General features: G+C 46.9%; 1 protein-coding gene and 1 non-coding gene across 2 annotated transcripts in view; one reads left to right on the top strand and one right to left on the bottom strand.

Annotated features, from left to right (window-relative positions):
- Nucleotides 1–23,550: 23,550 nt before the first annotated feature.
- HTT (huntingtin) overlaps nucleotides 23,551–27,539 on the top strand; it is a 169,522-nt gene continuing 165,533 nt past the window's right edge. Inside the window, exon 1 of the mRNA XM_030801394.1 lies at nucleotides 23,551–23,934. Within this exon, the coding sequence (XP_030657254.1) occupies nucleotides 23,708–23,934 (227 nt within the window). The 5' untranslated portion in view covers nucleotides 23,551–23,707. The remainder of the gene's footprint in view (nucleotides 23,935–27,539) is intronic.
- On the bottom strand, nucleotides 27,313–27,374 carry LOC115832009. The gene has a single exon (XR_004027484.1). It is a non-coding gene; the product is annotated as a U7 small nuclear RNA (small nuclear RNA).

Here is a 27,539-nt window from a genome sequence, read left to right as displayed (position 1 = left end):
GTTTTCCTCCCTCTGACGTCAAAAGGTGAAGCAGAGGACACAAGAACCCTCACTGCACCTCCTCTGGAGACAGCCACAGCCACTCCAGGGTCTGTGGTCTTTTACCAGGAAGGGAAGCATTGTCTGGCCGTGGCCTCAGATGATTGGCTAAAGGCAATAGAAGAATGGGTTGTCTGTTTCTTTTTTTCCAGAGCTGGTTTCTGTTTATTCTTTAGGAAGGCATTCCAGTTAAAGGTTATTAAGGAAGGGGCATACTGAGGCGAGTCTGACCTCCTGTCCTGTCACTGCCAGGAACTCAGTTTTTAAGGTTTCTCTGAGGTCTCCTAGACCAAGAAGGGGTCTGTTCAGTTGGCAGCGGTTTTAGGATTTTATTATGTACCTCAAGGTAAAAGTAAACATCACATCATAAAATTTTTTTTTATCGAATAAAGCACAATATGCACTCAAAACAGTGTTTGAACATTTTAAAGAATACATATTTTATACCTCTGTTAAATAAAAAACTTCAGCCAAATTAAATTTAAATGAGTTTAATTGAGCAAGGAACGATTCATGAATTGGGCAGCCCCCAGAATCACAGCAGACTGAGAGAGACTCCAGGGATGCCTCGTGGTCAGAACAAATTTATAGACAAAAAAGGGAAGTGCTGTACAGAAATTGGAGGTGAGGTACAGAAACAGCTGGGTTGGTTGCAGCTCGGCATTTGCCTTATATGGACACAGTTTGAACTCTCAGCAGTGAATGAGTGAAGTACGGCTGCTGGGATTGGCCAAGACTCAGGTACTGCCACAGGTGCAGACTCCCAAGTTAGGGTTTCAGGGTTTCTATCTTGTCTACCAAATAAGTTAGGTTGCAGTTCATCCACAAGGACTCAAATAGAGAAGTACGGAGTCCTTCTCAGGCCATATTTAGTTTGCTTTAACAATTCCACCCTTTTGGTCATTTTCTCAATTTTGAGAGATTGACCAAAACTTTAGTCACTGATGTCACTATCACCATCGTAAATGTACTTATTTGGTCCTGAAACCCTCTTGAGAAACAGTAGAACAGCGAGTTTTGCAAAGGTAGGAACAAGGACTGAGGGCATCTCATTATGCTGGAACGTCCTGTTTATAGGGGAATGTGTTAGGATCTATGTGTTTCCTTAAAGTCTTAGTTTGATTATGTCACATTTAGCATGAGTGACTCCATTTTTGTTTGGCTTAGTCTGTTGGGACCTAGTGCATGAACTCAGTCCAAAACAATGGCCTCCCATAATTTTATTTTAATAAATTCCCCCTTTTTGTCCAGGTTCTCACTTAGGTGAGTGTGGGCAGCAAGCCACCCAGGTGCCAAGGCAAGACACCGAGGGCACAAGCTGTTCCAGTATAATAAAAAATATATAGAGAGAATAAGAATAGTTATACTAGGCTGGGCGCGGTGGCTCATGCCTGTAATCCCAGCACTTTGGGAGGCCAAGGTGGGCAGATCACGAGGTCAGGAGATCGAGACAATCCTGGCTAACATGGTGAAACCCATCTCTACTAAAAATACAAAAAAATTAGCCGGGCGTGGCGGCATGCGCCTGTAGTCCCAGCTACTCAGGAGGCTGAGGCAGGAGAATGGTGTGAACCCGGGAGGCAGAGCTTGCAGTGAGCCGAGATTGCGCCACTGCACTCCAGCCTGGGCGACAGAGCAAGACTCTGTCTCAAAAAACAAGAACAAAAACAAAAAACAAAACAAAACAAAAAGAATAGTTATACTAGAAATAGATTATAGATATGATTATATATGAATATTATTAATCATTAGTTTGTAGCATTACTCTTTATTCCAATATTATAACAATCTCTGTTCTACAATTATAACCTAGGAAAAACCAGGCCATACAGAGATAGGAGCTGAAGGGACACGGTGAGAAGTGACCAGAAGAGGAGCATGAGCCCTCTGTCACGCCCAGATAGGGCCACTAGAGGGCTCCTGGTCTAGCGGTAACGCCAGTGCCTGGGAAAGCACCCATTAGCCAACCAGCAAAGGGAATCTCCCTTGTGGGGATGGGGTGCGGGGAGGGGTTAGAGAAGACTCTGCTCCACCATCTCTTGTGGAAAGCCTGACATCAGTCAGGCCCGCCCGCAGCCATCCAGAGGCCTGTGTCCCTGTGATGCTGTGCTTCAGCGGTCATGCTCCTGTTTCACTTTCATGTTCCGCTCTGTACACCTGGCTCCGTCTTCTAGATAACAGTAGCAGAATTAGTGAAAGTACTAAAGTCTTTGAAATGCATAGAAGAAATAATGACATAAGCTGTCCCCTCTCTCTCTGCCTCGGTTGCCAAACAGGGAAGGGCCCCCTGTCCGGCGGACACATGACTCGCATGACCTTACCTATCATTGGAGATGGCTCACATTCCTTACCCTGTCCCCTTGCCTTGTATCCAATAAGTAACAGCGCAGCCAGGCATTCGGGGCCATTACCAGTCTCCGCGTCTAGGTGGTAGTGGTCCCTCAGGCCTAGCTGTCTTTTCTTCTATCTGTCTTGTGTCTTTATTTCTGCGATCTCTCGTCTCCGCACATGAGGAGAAAAACCCACAGGCCCAGTAGAGCTGGACCCTACAGGTGAGAGTGTGACCAAAACTTAGGGCCTTAGCACCACTCTCAGTTACCATCGTTTTGGGTTTCTGGTCTCAGCACGTCATTCATAGGTTACGGTGTCCTCATTGTCACACATTTCTTTCAGCTTGTGCCATTCCAGTTGAAAAGAGACCATTTGTTGTTCTAGAGATGGCTGCATGCAGGTATTTAAAACCTTTGAGAGAATGCAGCGCACCAGGGAGACTGTTATCATGACTACTGGGAGGATAATACCAAGAGTTTGCAGTATGCTCCTTACCCAGGGTCCCCATAAACCAAACCACCCAAAATCAAATAGATCAAACAATGAGCTAGATAAAGAGGCTACTCGCTTAACTAAGTGGTCTTTTCATTAATCTCCATAATACCTGATGTATTTCTCCCTAGGCCACAGGTGCCAGCAGCTGCACAGGTACTTTTCTGTTTAGTCAATTCTATTATTTAGCATAACTTTCACAAGAGAATTGAAAGTCTCTTGCGTAACTATAGCCTTTACAGTAGAATCTGCTATACCGCCTATCATGAGGGATACATTTCTGGTTATGGCCTCTTCTACTCTAAACCATGGAAAAACGATGCCCTTCTAGAAGAGTGAAGCCCTCCTGGCAATGCCCTCTTTAACCCATGATGTGGGTTAAGAGGAGTGAACCAATGTTCTGTTTCTGACTGATTACAGGTAACATATGTCTCATTAAAGTTTCTCACCTACACTGGGCCTTCATCTTTTATCTATCAAAGTATAAGTTTATCCATGTATAAGGCTGGCTGCAAAATCCTTCACAAATGAAAGTATACCCCATAAGTGCACACAACAGATCCTCTTTTCATTTCTATTATTCATAGAGGCATAAGCAAGGAAGAAATATTCAAAGATAAGAGTCTCATGGCCAGGCGTGGTGGGGCATGCCTGTAATCCCAGCACTTTGGGAGGCCAAGGTGGGCGGATCACCTGAGGTCAGGAGTTCAAAACCAGCCTGGCCAACATGGCGAAAACCCATCTCTACTAAAAAATACAAAAATTAGCTTGGTGTGGTGGCAGGCACCTGTAATACCAGCTACTCGGAAGGTTGAGGCATGAGAGAATCGCTTGAACCCAGGAGGCAGAGGTTGCAGTGAGCTGAGACTGCACCACCGTACTCTGGCCTGGGCGACAGAGCAAGACTCCATTTCAAAAAAAAGAAAAAAAAAAAGAGAGTCTCATGACAGTAGAAGTCTTGATCCATGATCTTAGCAAAAGCTGTTCACATCAAGGTTGCCATCTTCTGGGGACGGACTTCCTTGGTTGGCTTTACCTTAAAGGTTCCAATGGGTGTACAGTTCCAGGAGTGTGGATGGATCCTTCTCAGTTGTGAGATTATGAACCCAAGTTTCAAGATCCCTAAGTTTTGTTGCAGTGCGGATGGCAAAGACAGTCTTTCTCTGATGTTCTCAGAAGATCCAGTCTTCGGGTTCTAGAATGCAAAGAGTTTGACCTCAGTGAACCACAGAAAAATATACTGTAGCATAATAATCTACTGTTAAAACATCAGCCCTCTTAACATGGGAGAGCTTTTATACAACCAGAAAACATGCATTGAAAATGACGATTGAATGAAATCCCTTTATAAAATATTTAAATAGCCCAGTGTTATAAACTATTTTAGCAATTTATAAGTTATCACACACACACACACACACACATATATATATACACATATACACATTTTTTTTTTTTGAGATGGAATCTCTAGAGAGAGATTCCAGTCACCCAGGCTGGAGTGCAGTGGTGCAATGTTGGCTTACTGCAACCCTGCCTCCCACACACCAATGTATTTAATTTGGATTACTTTATCTTTTCCATGATGAGTCATGAAATGCAGAACTTTTAATAACAAAAGCTTTAAGGACTCAGGAAGCACAAGGTGGCTGTCCTGGTTCTCCGTGAGTCCATACTTAATTAACATTAGACTTCAGTCCTCTTGAATACCAGTTGCTTCTCCAAATTAGGTGCATTGCATGGATAACTGATGGGTTATCACAGGTAATTTGACTTAGACCATGGATTTCATTCAACTTGTATATCTGAACTATTTCAGTATCAGCTGATTTAAGATGAAAATCTGGCAAACTATTTTCTTGGTATTCAATTAATTTTTGTTCTACTTGGGTTTAGCAGTTTTATAAACCAGTCAGTCTTTTCATTAAAATTCCAGGAATTCTTACCCAGTTCAAATGACATGATTCTAAAGTTATTAGAAACCTGTATTCCAAGAGTGATTTTTAGGGTCCTTTTCATCCTGTTATGAATCTCCTAAAAGACATCATACTTTTGAAGTTTTCAGAAACTGCACCAGCATTAAGCAATTAACTGTGGAAATGACTTTAAGTAGTCATAGTTAAAAACATAATTGACAAGGAAATTTGGTTATTTCTATGATTTATAGTAACTTAACATAATAACCATAATTATGATTGATAGCATAGACTCAGGCATATTAGAATTTTAGAAATCCCATTTAATTTTGGAACATATATTAATATCATTCACTAAAATGTAACCTGAAGAGGAGTAAACATTATTTTTTGACAATGCTTCCCATGTAACTTAACATATCAGATTATCCTGTTTACCTCTCTTTGGATGCTTTAGGGGACCTCTGTAGCATCCCAAAGTTAGAGGTCAGAAAGACTATTTTGAAGCTGAAATTTTATTTTGGGAAGCCTATCAAATATATTAAAGGTTTAAAACACTTGATGTTATGCTTAACCAGTTTGACCATGAGGTGAGATTCTTATAAACCTTTTATAATCCCTTACAATTTGTGTGTGTGTGTGTGTGTGTGTGTGTGTGTGTGTGTGTGTGTGTGTTTTAGATGGAGTTTCACTCTTGTTGCCCAGGCTGGAGTACAGTGGCACGATCTTGGCTCACCGCAACCTTTGCCTCCCAGGTTCAAGTAATTCTCCTGCCTCAGCCTCTCTAGTAGCTGGGATTACAGGCATGTGTCACCATGCCCAGCTAATTTTGTATTTTTAGTAGAGACGGGGTTTCTCCACGTTGGTCAGGCTGGTCTTGAACTCACGACTTTAAGTGATCCGCCCACCTTGGCTTCCCAAAGTGCTGGGATTACAGGCATGAGCCACTGTGCCCAGCCTTTTTTTTTGGATGGAGTCTTGCTCTGTTGCCCAGGCTGGAGTGCAGTGGCGCCATCCTGGCTCACTGCAAGCTTCAGCTTCTGGGTTCATGCCATTCTCCTGCCTCAGCCTCCTGAGTAGCTGGGACTACAGGCGCCTGCCACTATGCCCAGATGGTCTCAATTTCCTGACCTCATGATCTACCTGCCTCGGCCTCCCAAAGTGCTGGGATTACAGGCGTAAGCCACCGCACCTGGCGAATCCCTTACAATTTTTGTGAAAGAGCAGATCAGTGCTTTAAGAAAACCCTGTTGGCCAGGCGCAATGACGCACGCCTGTAATCCCAGCACTTTGGGAGGCGGAGGTGGGCAGATCACGAGGTCAGGAGTTCAAGACCAGCCTGTCCAACATGGTGAAACCCCGTCTGTACTAAAAATACAAAAATTAGCCAGGCATGGTGGCAAGTGCCTATAATCACAGCTACTCCAGAGGCTGAGGCAGGAGAATCGCTTAAACCCACGGGGCAGAGGTTGCAGTGAGCCAAGATTGTGCCACTGCACTCCAGCCTGGGTGACAGAGCAAGACTCCGTCTCAAAAAAAAAAAAGAAAAAAGAAAAGAAAACCCTGTTGTGCTTTTACTTCAATGTTCAATTTCTGGAAAAAATGAATAATACTCCTTTAAATTTAGTCAATATGTTCACACATAGAATTTCTTTTACAAGATTAATTTTTACAAACCTTCTACAACTTGCTCAAACTTTTAGCTTTATCTTATCTAACTTAAAAATCCTTTAACCCTCTAAACTAGGCAAAAATTTACATTCCCATGCCTTCTTATAATCTTTTACCAAAAACACATTTCACTCTCCTCACACACCTTGCATGTAAAACTATTTTTTTAGTAGTTTCAATTACATGTTATAATGGTAACTCTTAACATCTTTTACTTTTGGTGCATGAATTTCACAAATCCTTTAACAACTTACACAGGCCATCTATGGCATGCTTGGACTTTCTCACTTGTCCTAAACACTCCTCTTTTTAAACACCCCTTTTTTAAAACAACCAGTTATTTTACTTTAGGGCAAGAATTTACCATACGAGATCCTTTCTTATGTAACATTTATTTTCTTTGTAACATTCTTTGCGTAGCTAGGGGGCATGGCTAATTCCACATGTCCCCAGGCCTTATCTAGAATCTAATGCTCCAAAATAATTTGAACAATTTAGAAAAGTCAAAGCAGTTTATGACCTTAGAAAATTTAGCAAACCTGGCTGGGTACAGTGGCTCACACCTGTAATCCCAGCACTTTGGGAGGCTGAGGTGGGGGGATCACGAGGTCAGGAGTTCAAGACCAGCCTGGCCAACGTGATGAAACCTCATCTCTACTAAAAATACAAAAATTAGCTGGGCATGGTGGCACATGCATATAATCCAAGCTACTCGGGAGGCTGAGGCAGGAGAATTGCTTAAACCCAGGAAGCAGAGGTTGTGGTGAGCCAAGATCGTGCCATTGCACTCCAGCCTGCGCAACAAGAGCGAAACTCTGTCTCAAAAGAAAATAAAAAAGAACATATAGGTAACTTCTATACGTTGCCATGGCATCAGTAAACTGTCATGGGGCTGGTGGGAGTGCCTTTTAGCATGTTAATGCATTATAATTAGCTTATAATGAGCCATGCGAACAATGAGCGATCCCTTTCATTGCCATCTTGGTTTTGGTGGGCTTTGGCCGGCTTCTTTACTGCAATCTGTTTTATCAGTAAGGTCTTTATGACCTGTATCTTGTGTCAACCTCCTATCTCATCCTGTGACTATAAATGCCTAACCTCCTGGGAATGTGGCCCAGCTGGTCTCAGCCTCATTTTACCCCGCCCCTATCCAAGATGGAGTTGCTCTGGTTCCAACACCTCTGACATATTAGCTGCATCATTTTACATTTCTTTTTTTTTTTTTCTTTTTAGATGGGGTCTTGCTCTGTCACCCAGGCTGGAGTGCAGTGGTGTGATCTTGGCTCACTGCAATCTCCCCCTCCCAGGTTCCAGTGATTCTCTTGCCTCAGCCTCCCAAGTAGCTGGGACTACAGGTACCTGCCATCACACTGGGCTAATTTTTGTGTTTTTAGTAGAGATGGGGTTTCCCCATGTTGCCCAGGCTGGTCTTGAACTCCTGGGCTTAAGCAATACATCCGTGTTGGCCTCCCAAGGTGTTGGGATTATATGCATGAGCCACCACACCCAGCTCATTTTACATTTCCACTTGTTAAATCAAACTGGAATCTGGCCTGAGAAAGCTTCTGTACTGCCATACTTGTGTCCTTGCAGATGAATCGTAAGCTAGCATAGTAGGTAGGCAGACTGAAAATCTAACTTAGCAGTAGGCTTCTGTAACAACAGCTGTGTCTCAGCCAGCTCCTGCAGCCAGACTTCAACCACTCACAGGCAGCAAACTATTCAAACTGTGTTCGGAGAAGGCGAATTCATCTGGCTGTTAATGTACCTCGCTTCTGCTTTCTGTGGCCACTTTTCCTTTTCTGTCCAAAAATTGGCTCTGACTACACAGCATCCCTGGAGTCTCCCTGAATCTGCTGTGATTCTGGGACCTGCACCATTTTTGAATTTTTTTTTTTCCTTGATCAGCTAAACTATTCAATTCGTCTGAAGTTTTTAACATACCAATGGTGCACCAAGGTTCCAATTTCTCCACTTCCTCATAAATAAGTCATTTTAAATGGATTTTCAGTATTCCAATATTTGGAAGTATTAATGTTTCTACCAATTTTCTATTTTTGGACATTGAGGTTATTTCTTCTTTTTTTTTTTTTTTTGAGACAGAGTCTCGCTCCATCACCCAGGCTGGAGTGCAGTGGCCTGATCTTGGCCCACTGCAACCTTCACCTCCCGGGTTCAAGCAATTCTCCTGCCTCAGCCTCCTGAGTAGCTGGGATTACAGGTGCATGCACCACCACACCCAGCTAATTTTTGTATTTTTAGTAGAGATGAGGTTTCACCATGTTGGTCAGGCTGGTCTCAAACTCCTGACCTCAGGTGGTCCACCCGCCTCGGCCTCCCAAAATGCTGGGATTACAGGCCTGAGCCACTGCACCCAGCCTCATCTTCTTGGTATTAATGTTGCTTTAACATCTTTGTCCTTGTGTCTTTTTTTTTTTTTTTTTTTTTTTGAGACAGAGTCTCATTCATTCCGTCACCCAGGCTGGAGTTCAGTGGCATGATCTCGGCTCACTGCAACCTCTGCCTCCTGGGTTCAAGTGATTCTTCTGCGTCAGTCTCCTGAGTAGCTGTGTTCCTGGGTCTTTCGATGGTTTTTTAATACTTCCCTACAGTAATGTCCTGTGCGTACATGCTAAGTGTGATGAAATGGTTGGCACAGTTACATCTTTTGAAAGACATTGCCAACTTACTCTTCAGAAAAGTGATATGAGGTCATAGCAATTTTAAGAAGTCCTCATTTATACATTTCCTTACTAATCTCGGTTGGTGTCTCTTCAATCTTTCCTCACACTTTTCTTAGGTTTTTACTGAATCATGAGTCTACTACATTTTAAAATTTTAAAGACTCTTTAGAAACAGGGTCTCGTTTTGTTGCCCAGGCTGGAGTGTGGTGGTATGATTATAGCTCCTCATACTCCTGGGCTCAAGTGATCTTCCCACCTGTGAACCCCCAAAATCTGAGAAAGGTCTCAGTTAATTTAGAAAGTTTATTTTGCCAAGGTTGTGGGTGCACACCTGTGATGATATACGAGTTAAAAAGAAATTATTTAGGCAGATACGGAGGGTAAGAAAGTCCTTGGTAAGGTTTTATTTTAATGAAAAGCAGCCCCCAAGCATTTTCTTTTCTAACAAAGAGAAGCCTGTAAAATCGAGCTGCAGACATACACAAGCAAGCTGGAAGCTTGCAAAGGTGAATGCTGGCAGCTGTGCCAATAAGAAAAGGCTACCTGGGGCCAGGCAGATCCAACATGGCAGCTCCATCCTCCCTTTCCTTGTCAACCATGTGCACAGTAAGGAGCAGGCAACATAGTGTCTGCCAAGTAGAGACCAATTTGCATAATAAAAGATGAGGGTAGGGTGGCCAGCTTCTTTGCATGCTATGTAAACATTATGCCTGGTCCAACCAATCTTTGGGCCCTATGTAAATTAGACACTGCCTCCTCAAGCCTGTCTATAAAACCCTGTCCATTCCGCTGCAGGCTGGAAGACCCACTGGGGCACCCCTCTGTCTCTGTAGGAGACAGCTATTCGTTTTTCTCTTTCTTTCACCTGTTAAAGCTCCACTCTTAACCTCACTCCGTGTGTATCTGTGTTCTTGATTTCCTTGGCATGAGGCAATGAACCTTGGGTATTACTCCAGAACCTTGGGTATTATGCTGATTCAGTGACACAGGCTCAGAAAATCCTGATGACATGTTCCCAAGATGGTTGGGGCACAGCTTGGTTTTATACATTTTAGGGAGACATGAGACATCAATTCATATATGTAAGAAGTACATTGGTTTCATCCAGAAAGGCGGGGACAACTTGAAACAGGGAGGGGGCTTCCAGGTCATAGTTAGACAAATGGTTGCATTCTTTTGAATCTCCGATAAGCCTTTCCAAAGGAGGCAATCAGAATATGCATCTATGGACTGGGCACGGTGGCTCATGCCTGTAATCCCAGCACTTTGGCAGGCTGAGGTGGGTGGATCACCTGAGGTCAGGAGTTTGAGAGCAGCCTGGCCAACATGGTGAAACCCTGTCTCTACTAAAAATACAAAAAATTAGCTGGGCGTGGTGGCGGGCGCCTGTAATCCCAGCTACTCGGGAGGCTGAGGCAGGAGAATAGCTTGAACCCAGAAGGAAGAGGTCGCAGTGAGCTGAGATGGTGCCATTGCACTCCAGCCTGGGCAACAAGAGTGAAACTCCATCTCAGAAAAAAAAAAAAAAAAACGGCCGGGCACAGTGGCTCATGCCTGTAATCCCAGCACTTTGGGAGGCCGAGGCGGGCAGGTCACGACGTCAGGAGATTGAGACCATCCTGGCTAACATGGTGAAACCCCATCTCTACTAAAAAATACAAAAAATTAGCTGGGTGTGGTGGCGGGCGCCTTTAGTCCCAGCTACTCGGGAGGCTGAGGCAGGAGAATGGCGTGAACTGGGGAGGTGGAGCTTGCAGTGAGCCGAGATCACACCACTGCACACTCCAGCCTGGGTGACAGAGCAAGACTCTGTCTCAAAAAAAAAAAAAAAAAAAAAAAGAGAGAGAGAGAATATGCATCTATCTCAGTGAGCAGAAGGATGACTTTGAATGGAATGGGAGGCAGATTTGCCCTGAGCAGTTCCCAGCTTGAATTTCCCCTTTAGCTTCAGTGATTTGGGGGCTCAAGGTATGTTCCTTTCACATACCTCAGCCTCCCAAGTAGCTGGGACCACAAGTGCGTGCCACCACACATGGCTAATGTTTTATTTTTTGTAGGAATAGGGTCTCACTATGTGTCCAGACTGGTCTAAAACCCCTGAGCTCAAATGGTCCTCCCACCTCAGCCTCCTGAAATGCTGGGATTACAGGCATGAGCCAGCATGCCCGGCCTAGTCTACATTTTTGTAAGTTGCTAATTCAAAGTTCCTTCTCCAAAACCTCATGGTTTTCCCTGTTCTCATCCTCTGCGCCCTCCCTTCCCCTGGAGTACTTACCTGGCCTTGGAGGTCTGGTGTGAGCCTGGACTTCGATTCTAGGCACAGCATGTGATGAGCGCTCCCAGGTCAAACACCTCCCCTCTGCGGGCTGTGCTTCACCGCCTTGACAGTGAGAAAGGTCTCCCTTCGGCTCATTCTCCGAAGTCTCAAACTTCACTTCTCCTATGCGCTGATTCTGAATTCAGCCCCCGTCCAAGGTCCTGGCCCTTTCTCTTCTGCTTGGCGTGTTGTTCATCACCACTGTGCACTGCTGAGGGTAAGCGCGGTTCTCTGGACCTCTGCTTTATCATTACAACAGACTCTTGCGGTTTCCCACAACGTTCCTTTCACTTCTCACTTGGAAGATGAACCGTGAGGAAATCCTGTGTTGTGTGGTATGTGGGCTGTGCGTCTGTTTGACTTGAGGGCCAAGCAGCATTGCAAGCCATGGTTTTAAATAAGAAAGAACATTTCTAAGCTTCATCTTCTAGTAAGGACACAAGTGGGCTTTAGAGTTCTTGCTCAGGAAAGACCTATGTCCCAGTCCAACCAGACCTTTTACTAAAGAGATCTTCTTGATTCTCCTCCCCAGGCCAGGGGAGGGGTACTCTCTGGGGTTGGAGCCTTTAGTAGGGGATCGGAGATAAGGAGTATTCTTCATGATATTCATAGTCTAGTTACACAATCCCTGTAAGGGTCAGTTGAAGTAAGTGCTACAAAGGAAGGGAGGTGCTCAGTGGAGAGGGCTCTCTTTTATGTGTTATATTTCTTTCAGGGGGAGGGATATGGATCAGGGAATCAGCAGAGGTGTTTCTGTCCTGAGGGAAAGAAAGTCAGCATGGCTTGGGAGTTGGGAATAGCAAGACAGTGGCTCAAGATATCTTAAGACTAGTGGAGTACACCTTGCATGTTAAAACCCTTGCTCAGGGCTGCCTGGTTCTTTTAGGATGACAGAGATGGCCTAGCTCTGCATACTGCACCCCCAGGGGCTCAGAACAGTGCAAATGTCAGTCTATCTATCAGTGGCAGAGCCAGCCTTGGAGCAGGGGTGCAAGGAGGTCTCTGTGCTGGCCAGGCATGCAGAACATTCTGTTCAGTACCACTGGACAGAGGGCCCCATCTAGATGAGACAGAGCTGGTGGGGCAGGACAAGGACTCCTGGGAGCTGCAATGGCCTGGCAGATGCTTAGTGAGCGGGGGCTTCTTGAGACAGCACCATTTCTGGGGAGACAGTCACCTGGGAGGGGTGAGGCCATGCTCCGGCTTGGAGGTGAAGGGAGGGGCCACTGCAAGAAAGAATTAGAGACATGCCAGCCTTTGCTGTGTTGCCCTCAAAGCTGGTCATGAACTCTTGGCCTCAAGCGATCTTCCCACCTCAGCCTCCTCAAGCACTGGGATTATAGACATGAGCCCCCATGCTGGCCAATAAAAGATGATTTTGTGGAGGGGATGGTGGTGAAGGTTGTGGGTGGTATGAAATAATAAGAAATATATATTGGTCTGCACCCAGTTCCTGCCACAGAGCTCCTAAAATCCTAAGAATTTCCTGGGTGAGCATCTTTTGTTCTAATGAGGTGACTCTTGGTGGCTCCTGGATAGGAGTGAATCACCAGAAAGATCAAGCCAGAATTAGAAGGAGAAAGTGCTGGCTATAACACAGGAAAGCTGTAACACAAATAATAAAGATTTTTTTTTTTTTTTTCGAGATGGAGCCTCACTCTGTTGCCCAGGCTGGAGTGCAGTGGTACAGTCTCAGCTCACTACAAGCTCCGCCTCTCAGGTTCAAGCGATTCTCCTGCCTCAGCCTCCTGAGTAGCCAGGATGACAGGTGTGCACCACCACGTCTGGCTAATTTTTGTATTTTTAGCAGAGATGGGGTTTCACCATATTAACCAGGCTGGCCTCAAACTCCTGACCTTGTGATCCTCCTGCCTCAGCCTCCCAAAGTGCTGGGATTACAGGTGTGAGCCACTGTGCCTGGCCAAAAGACATTGTTCTTAAAAGAATCAACTAACTAACCAAATAAATAAAAATCAAACCTAATTAAGAGAATTAAAATACACAAAAATTAATTTCAAGGGGAGAAAAATCTGAACACTTTGCAGAAATTTGTGAACATAAACATAAAACTTGGATGAAATGCATTTCTAGGAAAACATAATTTATCAAAACTAACCACAAGTAAAATAGAAGCTAAATAGGCTATTTTCAAGAGAAGAAGTAAAGTTGTCAAAGTGCTACCCTTCAAAAAAAACACCAGGCTCAAACAATCTGACATGGGAATGTTAGCACACCTTAAAGAGCAAATAAAACTTTGAATGGGCTTAAAATATTCCAGACTCTAGAAAAACAAAACTTCCCAACTCTTTTTATAAAGCAAGTATAAATTGATACCAAAATCTTATAAAGACCTTATACAAAACTTCATACCAATCTCTTTTATGAATATTAATACACAACCCTTAATAAAATATTACCAGACAGAACGCAACAACACATCAAAAATGTCACATCATAAAATAGTGGGGTTTATTTCAATAATGCATGGATGGTTCAATACAAGGAAATTCAGTAACACAATATAATAGATCATGTGAATATACCCAAAGAAAAAATAGATCATTTTCATAGATGCTGTAAAGGCATTTGACCAAATTCAACACCCACTTTTTATGTGGTCGATAAAATAAATTAGTTACTCCTTCTTTAGCATGATAAAATATATTTATCAGCCCAGAAGGCATCATTTTACCCGATAAGGGCACACGCTGGAGGGAATAATGTTAAAATTAGGAATAAGAGGTTAACTACTTTCTTTCTTTCTTTCTTTTTTTTTTTTTTTTTTTTTTTTTTTTGAGACAGAGTCTCGCTCTGTCGCCCGGGCTGGAGTGCAGTGGCGCGATCTCGGCTCACTGCACCCCCAGCCTCCCGGGTTCAAGCGATTCTCCTGCCTCAGCCTCCTGAGTAGCTGGGATTACAGGCGCGTGCCACCATGCCCGGCTAATTTTTTTGTATTTTAGTAGAGATGGGGTTTCACCATGTTGGTCAGGCTGGTCTTGAACTCCCAACCTCAGGTGATCCGCCCACCTCAGGCTCCCAAAGTGCTGGGATTACAGGCGTGAGCCACCACGCCAGCCCAACTACTTTCAACATTATCTTTAATACTGATGCTTATTGACTTACTATGGGGTTACCTCTAGATAAATCCATAGTAAGTTGAAAATATAAGTAAAAAATGCATTTAATACACCTAACCTACCAAACATCATAGCTGAGCCTAGCCTACCTTAACTATGCTCAGACACTGACGTCAGCCTACAACTGGCAAAATCACACAGCAGCACAGTCTACTGCAGAGCATCTGTTGTTTGCCCTTATGACTGCGTGGCTGCCTGGGAGCTTCCCAGCCTCACAAGACAGTATTGTACAGCACATCAGTAGCCTGGGAAAAGATCAAAGTTGAAAATTTGAAGTATGGTTTCCATTGAATGTGTATGGCTTTTGCACCATCATCAAGTCAAGAAATTTTAGTTGAACCAGCCTAAGTTTGGGACCATCTTTATTTTTAGGAGGAACTTCCATGTACATTGATGAGGGACTATAGAATCCATTTCTATCATCCTAATGAACATAATGAATAAATCCAGACAAACATAAACATTAACAGAGTAAGCAGCTTTCGAGGCTGAAAGCCAGAAGAGGGTGGGAACGCAGAGAGAGGGGCAAAAGGTTGCTTCTGCTTTGCGGGTATTTGCTGATCTGGACAAGATACCTGGAAGGCTGAGCCAAGCCTCCTTTTTTTTTGAGGTGGCGTCTCACTCTGTTGCCAGGCTGGAGTGCAGTGGTGCGATCTTGGCTCACTGCAACCTCCGCCTCCCTGGTTCAAGCGATTCTCCTGCCTCAGCCTCCCGAGTAGCTGGGATAATAGGCTCCCGCCACTACACCTGGCTAGTTTTTGTATTTTTAGTAGAGATGGGGTTTCACCATGTTGGCCAGGACCATCTCGATCTCTTGACTTCATGATCTGTCCACCTCGGCCTCCCAAAGTGCTGGGATTATAGGCATGAGCCACCGTGCCCCGTCTGAGCTAAGCCTGTTGAGCATAGGGGACTAAAAATGAAATCTAGCACATGCCAAGTTTGGGGTCCCAGGCAATTCACCTTCCACTTTGGGGTCCACTTTGGGGTCCACCCCACCCAAGAAGAAGGACGACTTGGAAGTAAACCAGCTCTGAAATATGGATGGTCCTCTGGGACCATACCAATCCCTTCATATCAACCACATCCAGTTCCTCAAAACTGGAGCTCGGCTTAAGATGGCTTAGGACTTCTAGTGTCCCCAGGAGCCCGGCATCGCAAACAAAAATCCTCTCTGGAAGAAGATAATACCTTAAGCTTCAAATTACTCTGTAATAAATTTCAAATACAATGTCCAGTACACAAACACAAATTACCAGGAACATGATATGAGGCCCGATGGATGGGGATTAGCAGAAACTTCAGGCATGAGAAACACACCCTCAGAGGCCTAGAATCTATCTAGTGTCTAGATAATGCAGATATGAGATACAGACACTTAAACAACTATGCTTCCCATGTTCAAAGAGGAAATTTGCAAAACTTGAAAGTGTTGGCAGGAAATCAGAAACTATAAAATGTAACAACAGCATACTTTAGAGTCAGTATACATTACGGTCCTGAAAACTGCAGAATTCCAGAACTTAATGGTAAAGCAAGGGTTTCACAGCAGAATAGAAACAGCCAGAGAGAACTAGGAAGTAAGTCAGATGACACTATCCAGAATAAAGCATTGAGAGGCAAAGGAATGGAAAATGCAGAAGAAACGATATGGTGAGAGGATCTAACATACATTTATTTGGAGTACCAGGGAGAGAGAGAAGAAGAACAGAAGCCGTGTTTCAAGGACAGTGACTGAGAGGCTTCGAAACCGATGAAAGCCATCAGTTCACAAATTCAAAGCCCAGAGAATTCCAAGGAGAAAAAAAGAAATCCATACTGTGAAAGCAAGTCCAGATAATGACAAACACCATCAACAATACACAGGACAGGCATAAGATGCCTTTAAAGGGGACACTCAGAGGCAGAGCGTTGTCAGAAGGAGGCACTTCTCTCCCAAGTTCTCATCATCCCAGGGCCAGGGACAGCTGGTCACACCTTAGGGAGTTCACTAGGAGAGGGATCTGGCTTCTTGTCATTCTGGGTATTTGTAGGGAAATTGGAAGGGAACCGGGAGCACCCAGCCAATCGCATAGCAATGGGAGATTTCAGGCTGTGGGGAGTGTCTTTGCTGGTGAAAAGAACATCCTGACCTTAGAAATCTTTCACCAAGGGGGCTCTGTGTTCCAGAACTTCTGGAACTGGTATCCTAAGGCTTTGAGCTTTCCTACTGAGCCAGCCTGTTGCTAGGTTACCAAAGGGGACCTCGAGAGCCATCTGGCCAACAAGCAGACTTGTCTCTCCTTACACCCCCAGACATATCACTGCAAAACTACAGAAAACCAAAGACAGAGAAAATATTAAAGGCAGCCAGATGAAAAAAAAGGCACATTAGTTTCAAAGCAGCAGCCATGAAATTGACAGTTGATGTCTCAACAGCAAGAATGAAAAGTGGAAGACAGGCCGGGCACGGTGGCTCATGACTGTAATCCCAGCACTTTGGGAGGCTGAGGCCGGCGGATCACAAGGTCAGGAGATCGAGATCATCCTGGCTAACACGGTGAAACCCCGTCTCTACTAAAAATACAAAAAAACTAGCCGGGCGTGGTGGTGGGCGCCTGTCGTCCCAGCTACTCAGGAGGGTGAGGCGGGAGAATGGCGTGAACCCGGGAGGCGGAGTTTGCAGTGAGCTGATATTGTGCCACTGCACTCCAGCCTGGGTGACAGAGCGAGACTCCGTCTCAAAAAAAAAAAAAAAAGGGTGATGAAGCTTCAATCTCCTGAAAGAAAGCAACTGCCGCCTTTGATTCGATACCCACCAAAATCCGTGAAGAAGGAAGGCAAAATAAAAACACTTCCTGATTGAAATGGAAAGATTTCCGCAGTAGAAGACCCCTGTCCAAAGAATTCTAAATGATAGTTTCCAGGCAGAAGAAAATGACCCCAGAGGAAGATCAGGGATTCAGGAAAGAAATGGAGAGTGATAAAAATTGAAAATACAGGGGCCAATTTAAACAAAAGCTGACTGTTCTACAACTGTTGTGTCTATATCCTTTGCGACATGTATGTGTGTGTGGCTTTTTTTTTTTTTCAAGATGGACTCTCACTCTGTTGCCCAGGCTAGAGTGAAGTGGCACGATCTCGGCTCACTGCAACCTCTGCCCCTCAGGCTCAAATGATTCTCCTGCCTCAGCCTCCTGAGTAGCTGAGATTACAGGTGCCTGCCACAATGCCTGGCTAATTTTTGTATTTTTAGTAGAGAGGGGATTTCTCCATGTTGACCAGGCTGGTCTTGAACACCTGACCTCAGGCGATCCACCTGCCTGGGCCTCCCAAAGTGCTAGGATTACAGGCATGAGCCACTGCATCTGGCCTGTGTATGTATTTATATGGAATTAAAACACATGGCAATAATACCCTCCAAATTGGGAGAAACCAAAAATAGCCTTTAAATGTTGTAAGCTCCCTGCATGATCAAGGAGAGAATAGATTTATGTTAGATTTTGATACCTGGAGGATGAATGTTGTAATTTCTAGGGTGACCACGAAAAGAGGAGACAACAGTGTATGTTTGTTTTTTTTTTTTGAGACGGAGTCTCACTCTGTCACCCAGGCTGGAGTATTGTGCTATGATCTTGGCTCACTGCAACCTCCTCCTCCTGGGTTCAGGCCATCCTCCCACCTAGGCCTCCAGAGTAGGTGGGATCACAGGCACCTGCCACCACACCCAGCTAATTTTTTTTTTTTAATGTTTAGTAGACACGGGGTTTCACCATGTTGGCCAGGCTGGTCTTGAACTCCTGACCTCAGGCGACCTGCCTACCTCTGCCTCTCAAAGTGCTGGGATTACAGGTGTGAGCCATCGCGCCTGGCCAACAGTGATCACTTTCAAACTAACAGAGGTTCAAAAATAAAATCAGACTTAAATCAACCAAAAACCAGGTAATGGAGGTGGTAGGATATACAGAAAGACTGACCTCACGTATATCAATGCTTACAGTTAATATTAATGAAGGAAATGCTCTAGTTTAAAAACAAGGGTTGTCAAAGACCCCACATAAGAAGCTCCTTACCAGCGGTGCACCTGGAACCAAAGGAAACAGGACAGATGAAGGAGGACGCGCCCCCTCCGCCGTCCTGCGCCTCAGCCATCATATGAGACCGGAAAGGTTTCTGTCTGCAGCTGGGCCCGTGCTCTTTACCAGCTCCTGGCTTCCTTCTCTGGAAGGTTCCTGCCTGTTTTGCCCTCACACCCGCTCCTCTCTCAGCCCTCTCAGGGGTGGGGCTGGGGGCCACCAAAGAGCGTCCTCTGCTCTCCAGTTGCTCGGCTGCTCCTCATTTCCCCCCCGGGGTCTGCGTCAGGGTTTCCTTCTTTTCCAGCCCCACCCCGCGTGCATCCCACCTGGTCTTGGGTTGGGGCTGCCCCCGATTACTGCCCCCTGCCCAGGCTGGTGTGCACCCCCTCTGGCTGCTTTCAATGCCTCCTCTCTCTTCTCGGCAGGACAGGCACAGGCAGGTCGCCAGGTGTCATGCTTGGCTCCCCGCCCAGTGAGATTCTTTCATTTAACAATCTTCCCCTGAATAGTTCATGTTCATTGCTGAAAATGAAAAATATGGAAAAGCACAAAGATTGAGATATAAACCGCCCTCAGTTCCCCTGCCCAGAGAGAGTCACTGCTATGACTTGGTGACTAGGAACCTTATTTCTCTCTCTTTTTTTTTTTTTGAGATGGAGTCTTGCTCTGTCGCCCAGGCTGGAGTGCAGTGGCTCGATCTCAGCTCACTGCAACCTCCACCTCCTGGGTTCAAGCGAGTTTCCTGCCTCAGCCTCCTGAGTAGCTGGGATTACAGGCACCTGCCACCACACCCGGCTAATTTTTGTATTTTTAGTTGTGACAGGGTTTCACCTTGTTGATCAGGCGGACTTGAACTCCTGACCTCAGGTGATCAGCCCACCTTGGCCTCCCAAAGTGCTGGGATTACAGGTGTGAGCCACTGCGCCCGGCCTTCATCTCTTTTCTGTGTATGTGTATGCTGTTTTTTCTTTAGAATGGGGAAGGTTATCAGGCTCTACATGGTGTGTAATCGGCTAACATGTTGTAAGCCTTTCCCTGTGTCACAAGTGCTCATCTGGAACAGGATTCTAATGACTGCCCGTGGCTATGTTGGGATTCATTTAACTCAGCTCCTTCTGCCCAGCATCTATCCCTTTTTTCTGTCTTTTGTCCTAAGTGTTGCTATAATAAATCACTGATCACACACGCCTGACTGTTTGCATAGGATCAATTACAGGAAATGTTCTTGCTGTTCAGGGACTGTGCCCATTTTTAGGCTTCGGAGACACCATGCCAGGCTGCCCAGTATTGATCTTTACTCTTTTTAGATGATGCCAAACTTTTCTGTGAACTTTAAAAACCTGTGTCTTGACAGTCCCTTTCTGTAAGTCTTTCACATTAGATTTCCTGCCAGGATGATAGTCAATTATAGGCAGATGATGTTTTTTCAGCCATGGCGGAAGCAGTTGTGATTTGTTGTGGCCATGTAAAGTCCCGATGATCCATCGCCTCCCTGGATGGGTTGGAACAATTTGGTTTAGGAGCATATAAGAGAATGACCTGGAGTCACAGCAGCTCAGACAGAAGTGTATTTCTCTCTTACAGATGAAAGAATTCTAGGCCAGGCTGGAATTCTAGGCCAGTCATCTGGGCCCCCTCCTTCCAGCTCCCATCACCCCAGGATGTGGCTTTTATGCTCATGATCCAAAATGGCTGCTCAAGTCCCAGCCAACACATCCCATTCCAGGGAGCAGGAAAAAGGTGTGTGTATCCCTTCATTTTATGTACTTCCTTTCTAGAAGTACTACTCATTACTTCTGCTTGCATCTCCTTGGCTAGCACTTACTTAGTTATATGGCCATAGCTAGCTGAAGGAAGGACAGGGACTGTTGTACACTAGCTAAGAGGCAAACTGCTTAGATAAAAAGGTCTTTAAAGAAGCTCAGAGCGGCTGTTAGGGTGCAACTCTATTACTTACTGTTATGGCATGAACTGTGTCCCTCATTCAGGTTGAAGTCCTAACCCCCAGAACCTCAGAATCGGGCTGTATTTGGAGACAGTTTCTTTAAGGAGGTAAGGAGGCTAAAATGAGATCATTAGGGTGGGCCATAATCCAACTGATGTCTTACAAGAAGAGATTAGGACACGGACATGCACAGAGGGACGGCCACGTCAGGACACCGGGAAAGGTGGCTGTCTGCAAGTCAAGGACAGGGCTCAGGAGAAACCAACCTTGCCAACACCTTCATCTCGGACTTCTAGCCTCTAGGACCATGAGAAGATACATTTCTGTTGTTTAAGCTGCCCGGTCTGTGGTACTTTGTTATGGCAGCCCAAGCAAACAAATACACTCATCTGCTGCTGGGACAAATCACCCCAGCACTGTGGCTTAGCAGCACACATGTCTAGTCATATAGTTACATGTAGTTACGTGTAGAGCCATATGTATAGTCACACAGTTCTGTGGGTCAGGAATTTGGACCCAGCTTAACCAGCTCCGCTTCAAGCCAGGGTTCAGTCAAATACCAGCTGCCTCCCACCTGAGAGCTCAACCGGGGAAGGGTCCCCTTCCATTCTCACGTGGTGTTGGCAGGATCCAGTTCCTCATGGCCTGCTGGACTGAGAGCCTCAGTTCTCACTGCCTGTTGGCCAGAGGCCACCTTTATGTCTCGCCATGTGGGCCTCTCCAACATGGCAGCTGACTTCATCAGAGCGTCCATGCCAAGAAGGCAACAGAGAGTGCCAAGGAGACTGAATTCATACCCCTTTGTGACCTAGTCATGGGGTGACATTCTGTCACCTTTGCCCTATTACATTGGTTAGAAGCAGGGCACCAGGTACAGCCCTCGCTCATGGGGAGGGGTCATATAAGGGCATCAATACCAGGAGGCGAGGGGTGCTGGGGCCATCTTATGAGTCTGCCCACTGAGGTAACTAACAACCTTGAGGCCTGGCACAGTGGACAAAGGCCCTTATTAACAGCAGAGAACTGGGAACTTTATTTATTTGTTTATTTATTTATTTTTGAGACAGAGTCTCACTCTTGTCGCCCAGGCTGGAGTGCAATGGCATGATCTTGGCTGACTGCAACCTCCACCTCCCGGGTTCAAGCAATTCTCCTGCCTCAGCCTCCGGAGTAGCTGGGACTACAGGCATGCACCACTACACCCGGCTAATTTTTGTATTTTTAGTAGAGACAGGGTTTCGCCATGTTGGCCAGGCTGGTCTCGAACTCCTGACCTCTGGTGATCTGCCTGCCTCAGCCTCCCAAAGTGCTGGGATTACAGGCGTGAGCCACCGCACCTGGCTGGAACTTAATTTTTTTAGAGACAGTGTCGCTCTATCACCCAAGCTGGAGTGCAGTGGTGCAATCATAGCTCACTTGCAGCCTCAAATTCCTGGGTTCAGGTGATCCTCCCACATCAGCCTCCCAAGAACTGGGAACTAACGGCTGTTTCTCTGCTGTCCTTTTCAAGAAAAGGGAGGCCACTGCTACCCCCTTGGGGACAATGCTGGGTTTCCCTTTAGGACACGCTCAGAGACAAGGTGGAGGTGCTGTTTGTGGCCACAGAGCAGAGGACTCTGGGTTGCAGGTGTTGCCTGGCTTAAGTAGGCTTTAGTGGGCCCCTCTCTGCCTGTACCACCCCCGGGCTGGGCCGTTGTCTCTGAGGCCAACCCTACTCCCTGCTGGGCAGGCTGGACAGCTGCCCTCTCCGTTTGCCCCTCTACCACCCAAAAGGCAGGAGGCTCTGGAGACCAGGACCCTACCCGCCCCAGCCTGTGTCCCAGGCGTGAGGGGGTGCCCCACAGACCTCTGCTGAGCTGCTGCTGAATGACGCCCCTTGGGGGTACTGCCACAAGGTCAGAGCAGAGGTGCGCTCCCATACAGAAACGCCCCCAGGTCGGGACTCATTCCTGTGGACGGCATCTTGTGGCCATAGCTGCTTCTCGCTGCACTAATCACAGTGCCTCTGTGGGCAGCAGGCGCCGACCACCTGGGCCTGCCCCAGACCCTCTCCTCCCTTCCGGGGCGCTGCGCTGGGACCGATGGGGGGCGCCAGGTCTGTGGACACCGCCCTGCAGGGGCCTCTCCAGCTCGCTAGGGGTGGGGGGTCACACTTGGGGTCCTCAGGTCGCGCCGACCACGCGCATTCTCTGCGCTCTGGGCAGGGGCTCGCCCACCCTCTCCCCGTGCAGGAGCCCCCCAGCAGGCTCCCCGCAGGGCTGTCCAGGTGAGCCTGGTTCTGGCCACGGGCCAGTGTGGCGGGAGGGCAAACCCCGAGGCCACCTCGTCTCAGAGTCCACGGCCGGCTCTCCCCCATATCTAGGCGTCGGCAGGGGATCCTTTCCACATGGTCCGGCGCCCGCGCCCGGCGCCCCCTCCGGGGCCCCGCCCCTTCCATGGCCCCGCCCTCCACGGACCCTCCCCCTCGCCCCACCCCTCCCTGGCCCCACCCCTCCGCGCCCCACCTCTCACCTTCCTGCCCGGCCCCCAGCCTCCCCGCCCCTCACCAGCCAGTCCCCTCCCCATCCCGCTCCGCCCCTCAGCCGCCCAGCCTAATGTCCCCGCCCGAGCATCGCTCCGCCCCGCCCCCCACCTCGCCACGCCCCCCGCTTCGCCACGCCCCCTTCCTTGCCATGTAGTCCCGCACAGTCCCTTCCTCGTCCCGCTTCGCCCCGACACTTCACAGCTTCGCCCCACCCCATTACACGCTCGCCACGCCCCGTCCCCTCTCCGTTGAGCCCCGCGCCTTCACCCGGGTGGGGCGCTGAGCTGTCAGCGGCCTTGGTGGCTCTGTGAGGCAGAACCTGCGGGGGCGGGGGTAGGCAGGCTCCCTGGCCAGCCATTGGCAGAGTCCGCAGGCTAGGGCTGTCAATCATGCTGGCCGGCGTGGCCCCGCCTCCCCCGGCGCAGCGTCTGGGACGCAAGGCGCCGTGGGGGCTGCCGGGACGGGTCCAAGATGGACGGCCGCTCGGGTTCCGCTTTTACCCGCGGCCCAGAGCCCCATTCATTGCCCCGGTGCTGAGCGGCGCCGCGAGTCGGCCCGAGGCCTCCGGGGACTGCCGTGCCGGGCGGGAGACCGCCATGGCGACCCTGGAAAAGCTGATGAAGGCCTTCGAGTCCCTCAAGTCCTTCCAGCAGCAGCAGCAGCAGCAGCAGCAACAGCCGCCACCGCCGCCGCCGCCGCCGCCGCCTCAGCTTCCTCAGCCGCCGCCGCAGGCACAGCCACTGCTGCCTCAGCCGCAGCCGCCCCCGCCGCCGCCCCCGCCGCCACCCGGCCCGGCTGTGGCTGAGGAGCCGCTGCACCGACCGTGAGTTTGGGCCCGCTGCAGCACCCTGTCCCGGCGGGTCCCAGGCTACGGCAGGGATGGCGGCAACCCTGCAGCCTGCGGGCCGGCGACACGAACCCTCGGCCCCGCAAAGACAGAGTGACCCAGCAACCCAGAGCCCGTGAGGGACACCCGCCCCCTCCTGCGGCGAGACCTTCCCCCACTTCAGCCCCGGTCCCGCACTTGGGTCTTCCCTTGTCCTCCCGCGAGGGGAGGCAGAGCCTCGTTGGGGCCTGTCCTGAATTCACCGAGGGGAGTCACGGCCTCAGCCCTCTCGCCCTTCCCAGGATGCGAAGAGTTGGGGCGAGAACTTGTTTCTTTTTATTTGCGGGAAACTGGGGCGGGGGAGCTTTTAACTGTGTTGTGAAGAGAACTTGGAAGAGCCGAGATTTGCTCAGGGCCACTTCCCTCTTCTAGTCTGAGAGGGAAGAGGGCTGGGGGCGCGGGACACCTCGAGAGGAGGCGGGGTTTGGAGCTGGAGAGATGTGGGGGCAGTGGATGACATAATGCTTTTAGGACGCCTCGGCGGGAGTGGTTGGGTGGAGGAGGGCGGGGAGTGAGGTCGCGTCCAATGGGAGATTTCTTTTCCAAGTGGCACTTAAAACAGCCTGAGATTTGAGGCTCTTCCTACATTCTCAGGACATTTCATTTAGTTCATGATCACGGTGGTAGTAACACGATTTTAAGTACCACCTAAGAGACCTGCTCATCTAAGCACAAGTTGGTCTGCAGGCATTTGAATGAGTTGTGGTTGCCAAGTAAGTGGTGAACTTACGTGGTGATTAATAAAATTATCTTAAATATTAGGAAGAGTTGATTGAAGTTTACTGTCTCTTTGTGTTGGGAATAAAACCAACACGTTGCTGACGGGGAGGTTAATTGCTGAGAGATGAATGAGGTGTACATTTTACCAGTATTGAAGTCAGGCTGGCCAGAATATGGGGGGTCTGCAGACTCCGTGGGCATCGCAGATGTGCCAGTGAAAGGGTCTCCGTTTGCTTCATTGCTGACAGCTTGTTACTTTTTGGAAGCTAGCGGTCTCTGTTGCTTGTTCTTGGGGAGAATTTTTGAAACAGAAAAAGAGAGACCATTAAAACATCTAGCGGAACCCCAGGACTTTCCCTGGAAGTCTGTGTGTCGAGTGTTCGGCAGGAGTTGGGAAGTACTCTGCTGCAGTTCAGGCCTTTCTCTTCCTCTTAGTGTTCTATTTCCGATCTGGATGTGTACCAGATGGCATTTGATAAGAATATCTCTATTAAGACTGATTAATTTTTAGTAATATTTCTTGTTCTTCGTTTCCGTTATGATCCTTGTCTCGTCTTCAAAGTTGAATTAGAAAATGATTTGGAGAGCAGTGTTAGCTTATTTGTCGGAATAAAATTTAGGAATAAATTCTTCTAAAGGATGGAAGAACCTTTTGGATATTTGGAGAAATTTTTATACAATTTGGCTTATCTTTTCAGTAAGTAATTTCTCATCCTTCCAGAAATTTACTGTAGTGCCTTTCTAGGAGGTAGGTGTCATAGAAGTTCACACATTGCATGTATCTTGTGTAAACACTAAACAGGGCTCTTGATGGGAAGGAAGACCTTTCTGCTGGGCTGCTTCAGACACTTAATCGTTGTAAAGATATGCCTTCCCTTTCTTATGCTGATTTGACAGAACCTGCATTTGCTCATCTTCAAAATATGGGTATCAAGAAATTTCCTTTGCTGCCTTGACAAAGGAGATAGATTTTGTTTCATTACTTTATTTTAAGGTAATATATGATTACCTTATTTAAAAAATTTAATCAAGCCTGGCAAGGTGGCTCACACCTTTAATCCAAGCACTTTGGGAGGCCTAGGCGGACGAATCACCTGAGGTCAGGAGTTTGAGACCAGCCTGGCTAACATGATGAAACCCTGTCTCTACCAAAAATACAAAAATTAGCTGGTCATGGTGGCGCATGCCTGTAATCCCAGCTACCTGGGAGGCTGAGGCAGGAAAATCGCTTGAACCCAGGAGACAGAGGCTGCAGTGAGCTGAGATCACGCCACTGCACTCCAGCCTGGGTGACAGAGCGAGACTCCATCTCAAAAAAAATTTTTTTTAATCTATTATTTTTGCATAAGTAATACATTGACATGACACAAATTCCGTAATTACTAAAGGGCAATAATTAAAATATCCTCCTTCCACCCCTTTCCTCTGAGTATCTAACTTTGTCCCCAAGAACAAGCACTATTACAGTTCCTCATGTATCCTGCCAGATATAATCTGTGCATATTGTAAGATAGATTTAAAATGCTGTAAAAACAAAAGTAGTTTAGAATAATAATTTTTTTTTTTTTTTTTTGAGACGTAGTCTTGCATCGTCGCCCAGGCTGGAATGCAGTGGTGCAATCTCGGCTCACTGCAGTCTCCGCCTCCCAGGTTCAAACGATTCTCCTGCCTCAGCCTTCTGAGTAGCTGGGATTACAGGCGCCCACCACCATGTCCAGCTAATTTTTGTATTTTTAGTAGAGATGGGGTTTCACCACGTTGGTCTGATCTCGTGATCTGTCCACCTTGGCCTCCCAAAGTGCTGGGATTACAGGTGTGAGCCACCATGCCTGGCTAGAATAATAACTTTTAAAGATTCTTAGTATGCTCTCAAATCAACTGCATTAGGTTTATTTATAGTTATTTTAAATAAAATGCATATTTGTCATATTTCTATGTATTTTGCTGTTGAGAAAGGAGGTATTCACTAATTTTGAGTAACAAACACTGCTCACAAAGTTTGGATTTTGGCAGTTCTGTTCACGTGCTTCAGCCAAAAAATCCTCTTCTCAAAGTAAGATTGACTAAAGCAATTTAGAAAGTATCTGTTCTGTTTTTATGGCTCTTGCTCTTTTGTGTGGAACTGTGGGGTCACGCCATGCATGGGCCTCAGTTTAAGTATGAGTGTATGTGCTCTGCTCAGCATACAGGATGCAGGAGTTCCTTACGGGGCTGGCTGCAGGCTCAGCAAATCTAGCATGCTTGGGAGGGTCCTCACAGTAATTAGGAGGCAGTTGATACTTGCTTCTGGCACGTTCTTATTCTCCTTCAGATTCCTATCTGGTGTTTCCCTGACTTTATTCATTTATCAGTAAATATTTACTAAACATGTACTCTGTGCCTGGCGTTGTTCTAGGTGCAGGGCTCAGCAGTGAGCAGACAAAGCTCTGCCCTCATGAAGTTTTCATTCTAATGAAGGACATAGACAGTAAGCAAGATATTTAAGTAAAATATACAGCATGTTAATAAGTGGAGGAACTTCAAAGCAGGGAAGGGGATAGGGAAACGTCAGGGTTAATCAAATGTTAACTTATTTTTATTTAAAAAAAAAATTTTAAGGGCTTTCCAGCAAAACCCAGAAAGCCTGCTAGACAAATTCCAAAAGAGCTGTAGCACTTAAGTGTTGACATTTTTATTTTATTTTATTTTATTTTATTTTATTTTATTTTGTTTTGTTTTGTTTTGTTTTGTTTTGTTTTTTGAGACAGTCTTGTTCTGTCAGCCAGGCTGGAGTGCACTGGTGTGATCTTGGATCACTGCAACCTCTGCCTCTCGGGTTCAGC

This window comes from Nomascus leucogenys, chromosome 20 (genome assembly GCF_006542625.1).
Source record: "Nomascus leucogenys isolate Asia chromosome 20, Asia_NLE_v1, whole genome shotgun sequence".
In the NCBI taxonomy this organism is placed as follows: domain Eukaryota; kingdom Metazoa; phylum Chordata; class Mammalia; order Primates; family Hylobatidae; genus Nomascus; species Nomascus leucogenys.
This window is presented reverse-complemented; position numbering and strand designations above follow the sequence as displayed.